The following is a 16,068-nucleotide window of genomic DNA, read 5'->3' as shown; positions in this document are numbered from 1 at the left end:
TTGAATTCTAGTGAAGATGTAAAGAATTGATAAGCATACGTATACATAAATGTGAGTTGCTCGCATTTGTTCTTCCCTTTGCCGTCTACTATTATTCTTATTGTTCTCTTCTTCTTGTTCCGTTGGTTTTCATTCCTCGGTTAGTTATCGTTATCAGATTTCTGCTATCTGTTCGCTCGTGCGAATGAATAAACGCCGCGGACCAAAACAAACAAACAATTGACAGCGGGCAGATTTCAATTCGTGTTCCAAAGTCCCCCGTCAGATGGCGCCAGTCGTTTGTATTTTAACACACGCCGGGTAAGGTGGCATGTAACATACGTGCATACTATTGTATACGTATACAAGGTGCGGGAACGATCGATGATGCGAGAATCGCGGGTATATATTATTGTTCGCCGACTGTTATTTTTCCGAAAGTAAAGGATCGATTTTAATACGGAAAAGTAAAACAGCTGAGTTGTGAAAAGGTGCGCGTAATGTTATTCCTTGATACGTTACACGGCGACAGATTATAGAGGTGCTCGCGGCGCAAAAATCCAGGTTACCCTATATGACGTTGTCACATATTCTCCTCGTTCTTCTTTCATCTTCTTTTAACTCTCGACAACAGACCGTCGCCGCCGACGTCGATCCGAACGTGGCGAGAGTGACGGCACGCCGAGACAACAGAGCCGTAGAAGTTAGAACAAGACAGATGCACCGAGAATGTGCTCGTAGTTCGTGGTCCTTGCCTTTCGCGATATATTACATGTAATGCAGGACTGACCGAATGCCGCGGAGTAAACGTGCTGAATATTAGAGTTTGAATCAGACTTCAATCGAGGTCCCAGCGTGACTGCGTTTCGTCGTATTGCGGGCTGGTGGTTTTATTGCGGTTTATTAGTATTTTTTTTTCTTTTGTTTCTGTTTTATTATTATTTATTTTCCTCTCTTGTCAAGTTTTGTAAATCTGTGTGCATAATTGTCCGAGAAAACAAAATACGCCAGGCAAAGTGTAACGACCAGTTTAACACGCGGGTTTATTTTTTTTTTTGCGTACTGCTTACGCGTATTATACTTTCCGTGTATTTAAACTGAAAACCGATTCGTCCGAGGTTCGAGATTTATAACAGGACTGCAAATCCAGGATTTCGTCGACGAGAAACAAACGAAAGCCGAAAAATATAATAAAGAAATGTGAGTAAAAGCCACGAATTTATTCTACCCGAGGGCGGTTCACGTGTGGTCCAACCTTCTACTCCTACTCTGATAAAAGGTCAGCGGGATTCGCAAGTATTAGACAGCTTTTAATTTCGATTCGCGAAAATGTACTCTCGAACAATCTCTGACACGTATGTATGTACAGTTTTCTCGATAACCGAGGAACTATCAATCAATCTGCTCGTTCGTTATCGCGCTACTCAAGTTCCGGCGTATAACAACAGGGTAGGGAGAACAATTTATATTACATGACTTCTGCAAGGAAATTTAGGTTTCGAAAGAAATTCAGAAAATTGTAAAGACTGTTCGCTGGAAAGACTAGACGGTTGTACGTCTATGTTACACGTATACAAATTCGAAAGTAATGAAAGACTCCGATCGTCTGACTCGCTTATCGACGAAGTGTACATTTATTATTACTTACGCTTTCTATACGTAATCAAACTAAAATGCTTAGTCGATTATAGGTGGAATTATTTGCGGGACGAATAAACCGTTGATACCGATTCGACAGTCGATGATGTTTCGACTGTAAAAAAAAAAAAGTATAATTCATTCATATTTAGGTTGGAAAAAATTGATTTCTCGAAACGTGCGGTGCTACATTTACTCAACATTCTGCAGGAAACAAGGGACATATAAGGTTTTTTGGTAAAACATCAGCGAACACGACTATGTGCGGCTAAAATCTATTATATTCATAATAAAAAATATTTACAGTTGACACGGGTATTTTATTGTTAACCAAAAAACCTCGCCGTGTCGCTCTTTCCCGGCACTTTTGACCTTTGAGTAAAATTTTCTCTTTTTCTTCTCTGCGTTCTTATCAGATCGTAATGTAACTAAACGGACATCATCGGCAGAGCATCGATCGTTCACGAAATAGCTGCTTGAGCCCCGATACCGCACAAAGAATTTGTCATGGAGTGCAGGCATCGTCTAAATATCCGTAGACCGTGAAATTCCGCATCGCTATGAAAATATTCGGCGTGTAAAATCGCACCGGCGACTGCCCTAATCCCGTGATTCGTTGTCAGGGCTAAGAAGCGGCCTCGATCCTCGGCCGATGGAGGCTCAGAGGCCTGTAATCGGGGGTTCGAACCCTGCGCCGCCTAGTCGAAGAGAAGTCGGCGTGCGCCGTTCGCCGTTCGCCGTTCGCCGTTCGTCGATCCGGGGCGCGGGGTCGAGGGTTCGCGAACGTCGACGAGGACGACGGGCAGTGTTCCGAGGACAACACCTACGCGCGGGTCCCGAGCCCTGCCAAGGGCGCGATCCGACTGCTCACCTCGAGTGGAAGAGAGTGCTCGTGTGTGAATTCGCGTGGATCGCGATCAGATCGCACAGCTGCAGAGAGACACCTTGCGAAAAGTAATCAAGATCTCCCGGAGGAGGAAGATATTTACTACGTGATTTTAGTTTCGTCGCGTGCGCACGAAGAATTCGTCGTAATTGTACGTACGCAGCGTGAGTCGAAGCCACCCTCTCAACTGTAACATTCGAGAACCCAGCGGATTGATCGCCTTCCGCAGTTGTGCCGGAATCGCGGATTCGAAATGTCCGAGCTCGATCGAACGTGACCTTGGTAGTGAAGATCGATCATTTTCGCATTCTTGCTCGATAGCTATAGGCTTGCGGGGTTGGGCGAGGAGAGGAGAAAGGAGCGGGGGGGGGGGGGAGATAGACTGAAAACGTGTTGCTCGAGTTTTGGATCTGCAACGCAAGTAGAGATTGTAATAACGCCGTCGCGTGTCGGACGCCACTAGTCGTTTATGTATGTATGTATGTAGGTAGGTACGTTATGCGTCGCAGAATCGCACCGAATCCCCATGTATATGTATACATATATATGCGCTGCGAAGAGCCGATGTATAGGGGAAAGAGCGAGGCAAGGTCAATGTCGCCTCCGTTCTGACCGAGGCGACAGAAGCGACAGCTTACTGCGAACGTCGAAGATCGCGCATATGGTTCGGGCCTTCTGCATATTCCCACCCCTCAAAAGTCCGAGAGCAGATGTCTCACTTGTCACTGAATTATGACGCGGAAGCTGCAGCGGAAAAATTCATGAATATGCCTATATATATGCATGTATATTATACATGTTAATGTAACGGACCGTGTCAGCGTGTCCATGGAATTCGGTCCCTGCAAATTGAATTTGAACGTTGCACTTTACATGCAGGATTCGTGAATGATGCGTAAATTTTAACATTGGCGTAAAATCGTCTCTCCCATCCTGCACCATTTCTCTTCAGAAACTGTAATATATATATATATATATATATATATATATATACTCTAAATATGCCTAGAATAAGTGCGTAATACGAAGTGACATTAAGCACTTAACAATCAGAGAATCTAATTCCACACCCTGCAGAGCGAAAGGATAAAACTGGATCCTGTAACGCGGGGTGATAACAGGCCGGGCAAAGTGACGAATTTCCATCAGCTCTGGAATGAATAGGCATATACGCGTAGGCACACTTCGCACTAACCATACATATAGGTTCTATGTACTTACACATACCTATATAAGTATGTATACAGTAGTTACATACCTATCGGGTAAGCGGCAACTGGTATGATGACGAATTTCCTCGACGTAAAGAGAGGAGGTGCAGAGGCCGGGATCCGTTCTTCCCTCCACCTCCCCCCTCTGCCCCTCCTCCCTCCCACATTCGCGAGTAATTGGATGATGGGGCTCAATTGGCTTCTTATTTAATCAAACAATGTTACGCGAGAACTACGGTCCGCTACGGACTCTCTTATAGGTTCGGCCGATCGGGCGCGGTGACGACGGTTTAATGGATTCCTGATTGTCTTCGCGAAACCTACGGATTATGCAATCTTCGTTCTTATAACTCACTCTCGTTCCAATCTCCCTTGTAACTCTTTCGAACCTGATGTATTTCCGCGCTGCGTTACGTTACGTTACATTACGTTATATTCTGTTACGTACTCACTGCTATACGCAAACGGTGAAAGAAGATATGCAGACGAAATATATATAGGTACCTGTAATTAGGTAAAAAAGGAAGAAGATGCGTACATGTAAAGGGTAATCGTAAAGCATAAAGTTTCAAATCATTCAAATGTTAAGAAACGTTCAGCTTTACTTTACACTCGCCAACTCGTTCGTTACAATAATTTTACGCGTTGCGTGTACCTACCTAATATGTGTTTCCAATTTTTTCTGGCGATTCCAGAAGTTCGGCCGTAAGACTGTAATATGTGCCACGTGTGCCATCCTGTTTTGCTGCAAACGCTATGACCAAGCTGCAAATTGCGTAGAATGGTGTCTAAATACTATTCGAATGAATTGGCATACTGACAAAAATCACGGCTTGTTTTTCGCACAACTTGTACAAATTTCAGTTTCCGAAGCACTGAAACGCAGCAAATTAGGAAAAAAAGCAAGAAAAGATGCACATTTTTTGGGGACAATAGTTGTTGTTGACTTTTAACAATTCTCTGCTTTTCGAGTGATTTTTATTAGCAATCAGATACAATTTTTCATGTCACTGCAGGTTTTGCTCCAATTTTCGTTTCAAATGTAGCCGAGGTGGTGCAGGTGCACAGTTTTGCCCCTATTTACTCTACGTTTAACTAAATTCATGACCGGAATCTGGATCGACGATTGTTTGGTATTGTTCACTGAATCATCCTACTTTAAGCCTAATCATTTATACAATAGAAGAAAAATCGATATGTCAGATAGTATAATAGAGGACGAGATACGTCAAGTGACGACATGTATGTACGACGTATCGACAGGCGTGCTCGTCCGGATAGCTTGTCACGATACTGCACGCAGTAGTCGGACTTATCGCAACCGTATGATTTATACGAAGATAAAAGCAACCTAATCGATTTTGCATTAACAAAAAGGGTACAGCTTACTATATGCTATAACACGTAGAGAAGTGTAACCGACGATAGCGGGAGCAATTCAGATATTGTATGTACAACAATTAACGCTTCACAAATCGCAAGTACTTGAGTGTAACCCGATAATATTATCATTTCATTGTCCGGAGTTCTCACGTACAATCAGGAGAGTATTTTTTTTTTTTCACACAATATACCATGGTGTCCGGTAAAAAATCCTTAACAACTTCAAGGACATTTACAGATTATTCAAAGACATTCAAAATAGAATATGTCAACGACATAAGAAGAATTTATCGATAGTTTCCAGGATTTTTTAAGGACAAGCAAAATTTAAGGACATTTCCAGGACCACTGGACACCATGATGCGCAAATTCCCAACAAGAGTAAAATTCACATCTAAAAATTTTTTTAAGAAAAAAAAAAAAAAAAATCGATCGCGCGCAACTAATACAATTGGAAACGGGAATAAAGAGCGGATGTAATTTGAACTAAACGTTATGTCACGAACCATGCTTTCATGTTTATTGTTCAACAAGGCCTTAACCTCCGGCTAACTTGTTTCGGACGTTAAACAAGTTAGCCGAAAGGTTAAGACATTAGTGAAAATTACTTTACATGCGAAAAAAACGTGACAATGAATGACGATATCGTCCTCTGAGAAGAAAACCCGTCATCTATCATCGATATCGTAGGTGTATAATGAAAGTATAAATCTTACCGTCGAAGCGTAAAAAGGGCTGCTGCGTGGTGACGCAGTCCCGAAAACAAAAGGTGCTTTTTACCCTCTTCAGGATTTAGCACCTCTTAAAACTCACCGCGTTGCCGAGGATCAAGAGGAGGAGGAGGAGGAGGAGGAGGAGGAGGAGGAGGACGACGATGATGGGTGGTGGGGGATGCATGATCTTTGTAGTAAAACAGAGAACCATCGATATCGCGAGCACTCGGTACGACGCCGCGTGACATTGTCTTTAAAGCTCGTTTAACGCCACTCAACTGGATAGGGATATTCGGACGGGTTCAGGGTACCTAATCTTCGATAGAAGTGCGATGCGAAGGCATTGATGAGGGAGCCGTTATGTATGTATATACATGGGTAATAGGTATATACCCACTACCACCTATACATATACCCATGGCGTAAAAACCACGCGAGTCGATTCTTCTCAGAGGGGGGATGATGGGGGTGGTGGGGGTCCTTGTCATCCGCGTTCGATGCGCCTGTCTGTGCCTGTAAGGTACAAAGCAGGGTACGCGAGGCACCTACACAGGTACGTATAGGCATGAGCGGAGAAATAGGTTGAACACTGCGGTATGTCGGTCAATCGGCGGTTCCTTCGCCCCCGTTTCGGCCGAATCGATACGCGCCTAGCTCTCTCTCTCTCTCTCCTTCGAGCCATGAAACCACCCCCTCCTCGTACATCTCTTCGTTCGAGACCCACCGTCGATCCATCCGTCTATACCTACATCGATCTACACACACAAGGGTGTAATGTATACATATACATGTATATATTATGTATATGTGTATCATTAAGTAGACACGGATATACACGTAGCTTCAAAGTTCGAACCGCGAGTCTACATTTTACGACACGTTGTTGTAAGAAAAACAAATAGCATTACTTATTTATTATGATTAATATTCATTTTTTTTTTATTTTGCAACACTTTACATTTTTATTATTTATACGATAATTCAACTTAAGCACTCGCGCTTACACGATCGAGTAAACGATGACGGATGGATAATATGTGCTGATGAAAAATTGGCAGAGATTCAAAAATTTCATTGAGTCACGAATTAGTCCGCGCTTTTCTACCGATATTATTATTCTTCGACAGTTCGGTATCGAATCAACCATCTCGTCGTTGTTGTTACACCTATACCCGTGAACTTGGTTTTATCCAACAAGTATATCGGTGTCCAAAAAATATTAAAATCTGGAATATTCCTCGACGGGACGAAGATGAAGGGATCACAAGTGATCTCGTCGAGGGATCGAGCATCGCTGTACACAATGAGGGTGTAGAATATACATGCCAACCGATATTTGTTAGTTTCTGGAAGGTGCAGCCGTTTCGGTTTGTTGCCGGGTGCCGGTGGTGGCGTAGGTGTGGGAGTGGGGGAGGGGGAGGGGGGATAATGTCGGCCTGGTTACCGGCGGCGAGAAGGACGATCAATACCTGAGGGGGCAGAAAGAGGAAGTTGGGGGTGGGGGTGTTTTTAGAGGGTGGGAGCGCCGAAGAGCGACCGCCACAACAGCTGCTCCTCCGCGCACCTACGAGAAGTAGGATTGTGTTGTGCGTCCGCCTCTTTTCTTATTCATTCCAGATACGTATACAGGGATTTTTCACTTTATGGTGGGTCGGTACTACGTTATAGATACCCGAGACATCCGCGAATCACGTTCGTTTGACCGACCTTTGAAACTTGGACGGAACATAACGAGAAAGTTCAAGTTTAACCGAGAATGCATCTGCGCGCAGCCTTTCTACGGTTCAAAATTCATTTTGGCGGTATTCCAAAGAATTTCGTATACATATGTAACACATTTTCAATCACATACTTATATATTTATGTAGGAAAATTTCGAAGAATTGACTTGCGGGAATGATGATCACTTGCTCTTCGATGTAAACGATTTTTCGCTGTAAAAGTCACATGCCTGTTTTCGCACACTTCCGTTTCCTAAATTCCACAGGAAGTGGTCGAGCTGGTTTCTTTTATTTATAGAACGAATATTATTCTCGACTTATACGCGGTTCAAATATGGTAAATGGTAAATGGAAAGAAGTCGAGATGGCACCCGGTTTAATTCGGCAACCGGCTGAATCAGGGCTCTAAAAACGCGTTAAGAGTTCAACTCAAGAGCGAATTTGTCCTCCTCGGGAAGTATATAAGAAATTCTATAAACTCAACGAAAAATTCATACAAATTTTTGTCCCTATAAAGATTCGCGTATATAATATACGAAAACGCGGTGAATGATTAATTGGACCACGATACACAAAAAATAAACTCATCATGAAAATAAATAAAAAATATTGCAATAATTGGTGGCAAAATCTAAATATTTTCTTACCTCCTTCAACTTTTACGACAATTTTGTCTTTAATATGCATTAATACAACTCTCGACCGTCTAAACCATGAACGTGAATTTTTTTTTTTTTTTTTTGCTAGCAAATTGTCGGCCGGTCATTCATTTTGCAGAATATGCGGGATCGTGTACCCAGCTGGCGGTATTTACATACAATTAGTCGAAACCCCAGAAGCACCGACCCAAGCCGAAAGGGACGAGGAGAGATTTCCTTTATCCTAAGAATGCCCTTCGAACATACGCACTTATACACACACACAATGCGTACAATCCTCGAGTTATTCATTATTATTATACGCGCGGTTTGTTTAATTGTCGCAGGGGGCAGAATAAGCGCGTCTTCGTTAAAATCCAAACGTCCCAAACTGAAGGGTGTGAAAAAATGTGAACGCGTAATTCCGAGTCAAGTGCCAAAATCTTAACACCGTGAACGGTGGTCGGTATCGTTATCCACTGTTTTATCGATTGTAGGTAATCACTCAAATTGCGTGATGGACAGGTATAATTGTCTCTTGTTGTAACATACATACATACGTGTGAGGGAAACGAGACTGAGGATCGAGGCAGCAGAAAAGGGGGAGAATCGTTTCGACGATCGTAATGTATCCGATCGAAGGAAAACAAGACGAGCGAGAGACGACGGTGCTAAAGGCGCCGGACATAAACACGAGCAAGAGAGACGCATCGGCTAGTCGATATCTGTGTAATGACAGCTGGCAGCGAATAATCTCACAACCGTCTAATAAGCGATATTATTACTTAGTCGTCGTACAAATCGCGAGTGTCCGAATTGCTTCTCTTGGCGTTTCTGCGCGGCAGCAAAATTCCGGGATAAGAAATCGGTGTGCAATAAGTTATATAGGTATCGCGGGTTGCAGGTGGTGCAGCAGCATTTTTGCGAAAAGGCAAGGGGACTGAACCGCAATCGGAAACGCGAATGCGCGCTCACTTCCGGGCGAAGGGACATCCTAAGGCGATCTGTGGAAGGATCGGGAAATCGTCCTGCAACGGCTGAATAATGGCGCTGCTTCCTGGCAGCGGCGATCAGCCGCCGACCGGATCTTCCAGCGGAGTTACCATTCAGGGTTTACCTGGAGCCGATCAGTCCTCCTCGAGTGTACCAGCCACCGGAACCGGACCCTCCAGGCAACGCAGCCTCCGGGATCGTCTCCGAGAGGGAATCACCGGAGGATTCACGTGGCAGTGAGTATACGATGATATCTAATTACACATCGCGTGTTTTCGTCGACGCGCACCATAAGGTCCATTCTGAGCAGCTACGCTGTTCATTTGTTTATCGTTAGCACGCGGCTGATTCGAAACTCGGAGCTGCTCTGAGTGGACTTGTACCCTGAATTGACTATAGAATACTTAATAAGATAAAACCCATGATATTTTCACTCGGGCTGAAGTTTGTAAGGTTGTTGTATTTCACCTGAAAAATGTTGGTCGTTCTGATAAAACAGCAACAGCTTTTGCTTAGAAGTTTAGCGCATGCGCGTTGGATCGTTCGATCGTTAGTTACTCACTCTCCCCAGGCTAGCTAATTGCAAGTAGCAATGCTTACAAAAGTATTCAAAAGCGTACGCGCGTATAATAATTATACATATTTTATGCCGTCGCGATTCGGCGACGTTTAGCGCCGTGTACCTACCGTATGCATGGCTTGCTGCTGCATGCACATATTACGGGGTCAAATTGGACGAATTGTTGGAATTAACGTAATGGTCAATGTGTCATGTATACAGTTATGTACGTATAATAATATCGTTTAATGCACCGCCGCCGCATCGGTGGGAAAGGTTATATATATATATATATATTGTATATATTGACTATATATATATATATATATATATATATGTCTGCAGTGAAACGTTGTGTTATACACATGTATAACGGTAATTGAGATAAATTTTACAGAGTACTATATACATAATGCCACATATGGTATATATGTGTAATATGGGTATGTCCAATATACCACACTGTACTAGGGTGTGCCAAAAAATTCACAATTTTTTTTTTCTTCAAACGCGCAGCAAAATTTCGGTAGAGCATCTTAAAAAAAATATCTCAGCCAAATAGGCACCTCTAATGAGATATTCTATCAGAATTGCTTTAGGGAAATTTTGATGCGCGTTAGAATAAAATAATTTTATTAATTTTATTATAAATATAAATTATAAAATATAGTACAATGCCCAAGTTTATCTTTGAAGCACAACTCTCTCAATAGGGCCGCACGGCAAATGCAATGGTTCTGCCCTTAATTTTCGTTACCACACAAACAAACTTATTTCCACTTAAACGCGCAATAATTTATGTAAAACGTTTACATGAATAATTATGTACAAAAACATTAGTTGTGTTATTAAAACTTTGACACACAAATATTTTTCCAAGCTAAAATTAAATGAAATGGGAGTTTAAGCGACTCTCGTTTCATTTCATTTTACGTAAACAACGTATACACGCGTGCATGAGAGGCTGACCCTAATGAGAGTAATCAGAGAGTTCGCGACTTTTTCGTGACGTGAAGGTAACTGGTGGGGGGCCTCTGATTCCTGGAAAATCACTTCCGCTTTTGTATGTACCTACTGTTGCGGCCCTATTGAGAGAGTGCACTGTATATAGATATATACACATATATCTATACATGAGGTGGACCGCGGATAAAGAAACCATATAAAAATAGTACATATCATTTTTACACAGTGCTATAGCGCATTAAAGTCGAGGTATTTTTTTAACCTCTATGTTTTTTCATACGATGAAATCCTAGGATCTGAACAAGCGTTTTTGTTTCCTCGGCCTCACTCATTTGCCATCAGTGTCTGAGTCTGTTGGCCTAAATACGTGACGCGAAAATCCACGGATCAGCGGTGTTTCCGCGTGGATTTATAACACGCGTTAAATCGAGACTGAGAATTGGGAGATTATCCCTGCACCGCATATTTCATCGGCGAGCATTAATCGAGTCGTTTATTCGACGCGGTTAGCTTTTAAATACCTAATTGTATTTTGGTAATGATTACTATACACCCGTTTGCCCTGGATTTTCACTATCGCTCAGTCTTTGTATAGATTAAAAAATGGTTATTTTTTAACCCAACTTTTATTGTAGTTCGTATTTTTAGGATAAACTCCATGTTTTCCATCGAATGTGGTTGAAAGTCCGGTGAGGGTAAAAATACGTCAACTCAATTCCTTTATGGTATATAATATACGAATTCTAGAGTAAACAGATCAATGATATTAAACTTTTTACATGTAACAAAGCTTCTGGACATCGTGCATCGTTTTAATTTTTGATGTACAGGGTGGACAAGGAAAAAAAAGCTGACCGATTTGAAACGCGAATGAAATTCGAACGCGTCGAACCGATTTTCAGAAAGATTTTATTGCTCGAATGTAGGAGAATGAATCGCGTTTGAAAAAACGAGAGATCTTCATTCATTGCTGAGTCACCGGGAGTCACTGGGAGGATGAAAGAAACTAATATTAAAAAACGATTAATTTAATTTCCGTCTTCAACTGTGATTCGAAGTTTGATTCCGGTTTGATTCGACTTTGTCGCGATTTCTTGGCTTTCGTGATAAAAATAACTCGTACCAATAAAATTTTTTTTTACTCTCGTGTCCATACTCGTTAGGGAATGTACTAATTTCTGCAGTTTACACGATGTGCTGCACGACTAATATATACGAAAAATTATATATACCACACGTGCTTACATCGTAGAATTTACATACATGATAAATAGCTTAGAGATTCCCCATTATAAGCGTCAACGCGTTAATAAATCTCAGTCATTTATAACAAGAAATTATGACAATAATAACAACCGCGGTGCAACAATTGCTCCGATACATCAGCCGGGCAATTTATGGGGGTTGTAACGTAAATATGCCGTAGCGTAAAATCAGCAAGAAACTGGCGATTACTTCGGGAAATATACGAGTAAATCGAGTAACGCGCACGTGTCCTGTTACACTGTATCCTTATGCATATATATATATACATATTATTTACATAATATATAATATATATATATACCCATATATCTGGCTGTGATTGACAGTTATCGCGCAATAATAGTTCTAGTCTGTCTCGGGGCGTGATTTCTTCTTATTTTACACATTGTGCATACAACATATGTGTATTCATGTGTGCTGTGCACGCAATGGTGTATACCATAATTATTATATGAACGTGATACGACCAACGGCCCGGATAATCCTTTTGCGCATAGATAACCGAACGCGGTGCCAAAAAACTGCGGAAACTCTCTCACAAATCACAGTGTGTAGATGTATATAACTATGACTATAACTGCAGGTTTATCTCTCGCTTCGCAGATTCGCAGACGGTCGTTTAATCGATTCGAATTCATCCCTCAACTGGCGAAGAAGTGCGTGTTGATCTCTGTAACATTTCTGTACCTACTTACTGTATGTAATATTGACGATCATTATTTCGAAAGATCTTTTTACTGTTAATTATTCTCAATACATAATTCGATTAAAGTCTAGACTGTGCAAGTATCCAATTATACGTTTTTGTCTTCTTTCATTGGGCATTTCAGAGTAGCGTTGGAAAAATTAAAAAAAAAAAAAAAACACATAACGTGAGGAAAATCAAGTTGTTTATTACGTTTTATTGATGCTTATTTTTCGGTTGAATTAAAAAATTGGAACGCCAAGTCTGGAATATTGATGTAGTTTTTCGTTCAGAAATCTGTGTCAAATACGCACTTTGAATATTCCAGCAATTTCATGTAAAGGTTTACATGCATCAGTCGGGTGAATCGTAATTAATTTTGTCTTGTGATAAAAATTCAATCAACAAGCGTGTAAAGAATCGATTTGATTAAAGCTACCGTGTTTCAATATCGCTTTCCGTCTGTAATAATACCTGGTCGATCCGCAGATAACGATAATGATACACGTATGTATAAGACATTCCGCGAAATCGAATTAAATATATATTACAAAAATTCAAATTTATATTTATCTCGGTTCTTCTTCCTTTGCAATAAATTATTCCGCACGTAGCTTCCAAACGAAAAGTTTGCCCATTTCTATCTTGGTTTAAAAGTTTTCCTTTTCCAACAAAGAATTGGTACAATTAAAAAAATTGGTTTTCCATGTTTCTAAAAGCCGTGAAAATAAAACCCGTGGTGAAAAAAATATTATACCTACTCGGTAAAAGACGTTTTTTCTTTGTACACTCTACACCATCCTTGAAAATAAAAAAAAAAACCGCTGGGGGTGAATGTCTTACGTAAATCGGTTGAGGGTGGAATGCCTCATATATGTAGCTTGAATCCGAATAAAGAATCTCATGTAAGAGGATTATACCCAGAGACTATAAATATGTAGTTCGTTTCTTCACACTAATTAAATCGTCATTAATCTCGATCGTAATTGTACCGTCACTCTGTATATTCGCGCACAGTGGAGTGCACACTACATGCATTTATTATTATGCACATGATCGTGGAATGATATTACAACTATGAATCATTGTATGTACCTACTTATGTGTAAAACGATCGAACACCCACAGAAACACAAATTATATACGTACAGATTGAGTGAGACGAACGTACGATGTATATGTATATAAGAATGGTAAAGAGGAAAGAAAAAGTCTTTGAACTTTTAATTTAAATCATCGCACTTAACCCTATCGACCTTGGATCGTTGCGCCGTGTTAAGAGTCGCGAGTGAGTGACGCTTATTTAGCATGAATCGGAACGAAGGCGCTATGGCGCATTCTCGGCAATGCGGGGTCAGTGAGCGGGTTTATTGTATTCGCGAATAACCAGAACACACCGTGCATACGCGTGCATCAAGTATTAATTTTAATTATACGTTTCAACGTTATTATCCAAGAACATCGTGAAAAATTCATTTAACACAATCGACGCTACCTCTTGTGGCGATTTGTGTAATCGCTATTTTCAATCCCACGTGTGTTAACTATATATTGCACATTATACATGCACAATTTATCCTATCATGTAAGTATACGACACCGCGATTGCATACGTGTGTCGAAACACACCCCCCCCCCTGCCCCTCTTCCTCTTTCTCTCTCTATACATTTTGAACAGGTAGACAAAAAGGTAGGTTGTTGAAACGTATGATAAGGTGTTGTATTGACACTGTACTGCGACGACACCTGATCAAATGTTTTCTGCAGTTACCACGTGCTTTTTATCGAGTTGTAACAAGATTTGGCCGCCTCTTTATTGTATAAGGGAATTGACGCGTGAATTGAACAAGATTGTGCTTGATGTATGTATAGGAAGGCCATAAGCCAGCCCTCCAACTTCCAATTCTCACATTATAGAGAGAGAGAGAAAAGAAGAAGATTGTGCAATTCGAATTTCGAACTACAAATATTCATATTCGTGATTAATGCTTTTAAAGCCCTTGGATTTCATATTACATGAAAGTATGACGATTTTATTTTTTTTTATTTTGAACCACTAGAATGGATCCACCATTACAAATTTTGTAGATCTGACGTTAGATTCGTGATTAGCGACCGAAAAAACATCGGAGTACGAATTTTCATTCAAATCCATTCATCCATTTTCTTAAAATATAACTTGTCTGCGGTAAGATCTAACGAAAAGTCAAATTTTCATTTTCGGTGTGATTTTTTGTTACAATAACTTCCTATTGTCTCTGAATAGAGAGAAACGGGAAATTGGAAGTATAAAGCAGGAGATGAAATCGATGCCCGATCGTTTGAAGAAACGATTCGATTATACATACATATGAAGTGAACAACGAATGAAATTGACGAACCTGTGATTCTCAATCTCTGACGTAAACAATTAATCACTTTGTACGCGTGTTCGCATATTGTGCACTATACGATGTATCAAACAGAATACAGCGAGAAAAAATAAGAGCATAATTTTTACCGAGAATAATTTTATCGAGGTCATTGCCGAAGATAAGAAATTGGAGTACCGTACGTAATATACGTATACGTATACGTATGTACGTATGATACCGTACCTACGTGAGCTCCGGATGAGAAAACAGGAGATTGCTGACAGCTGGAAAGATATACAATAGCTGCTGCTCTTCTCTAGCTATCGCTATATACGGGGACTATCGAAATTCGCGTGAAATTTTTTTCCTACGCGCCGAGGCGTATCACGCGTCAGTATAACACGCGGCGATGTATGCGGAATATGTGGATTCACTTGGCGCGATGTGTTGTAAATTCTGCAAATTATACAGATAAGAAGATTTCAAAGAAAAACAATTTCAACACGAAATCTTGTCGTCTCGTCTGCACAGTTGCAGTTAATTTATACGGAATTAATTATAATCAGGCTCGTATATTATTGTTATTACTATTATTATCATTCTTATTATTATCATAACGATTTTGAATTTCTATTGAACAATATTAATTGTTATATGCGAAAATAAAAACAGTAAAGAAAAAATATCGTTCTCTCAATTCGTTATAAGCACAGTAGGGCGGTCCAAAAGAAATTACTATATTTTTTTTTCGTTAGTTACCATGAAAATATCATTCAAGATGATGACGAAAAGAAATTCTGTCAAAGTTTCGGCTCTTAATGTTAATATTGAGAGTTTAAGCTTTTACAGAAATTTTTTTCCGTCATTTTGAACAACATCTTCACGGTAACTAACGAAAAAAAAAATAGTCATTTCTTTTGTCCCACCCTCATGTACAGCTAATGATTTTACAATAGCAGAAAAAATCTCTTCAACAAAAGATCTATTTTAATTGTAATCGAGAAATTATGTAGAATCGACTCTCGTAAGAAAAATTGTTAAAGTACAAAGATACACAATGATACAGAAAAAATTGA

General features: G+C 40.5%; 1 protein-coding gene across 2 annotated transcripts in view; it reads left to right on the top strand.

The window, feature by feature from the left end:
• Positions 1-9,073: 9,073 nt before the first annotated feature.
• The window catches only part of LOC124405075 (TLD domain-containing protein 2), a 66,698-nt gene continuing 59,703 nt past the window's right edge, over positions 9,074-16,068 (top strand). For both annotated transcript variants that reach the window (XM_046879667.1, XM_046879666.1), the window contains exon 1: positions 9,074-9,398. In XM_046879667.1, the coding sequence (XP_046735623.1) occupies positions 9,214-9,398 (185 nt within the window). In that variant the 5' untranslated portion in view covers positions 9,074-9,213. The remainder of the gene's footprint in view (positions 9,399-16,068) is intronic.

This window comes from Diprion similis, chromosome 4 (assembly GCF_021155765.1).
Source record: "Diprion similis isolate iyDipSimi1 chromosome 4, iyDipSimi1.1, whole genome shotgun sequence".
Lineage (NCBI taxonomy): Eukaryota > Metazoa > Arthropoda > Insecta > Hymenoptera > Diprionidae > Diprion > Diprion similis.
The sequence above is the reverse complement of the archived record's forward strand: the minus strand, read 5'-3'. Positions and strand labels throughout refer to the sequence as shown.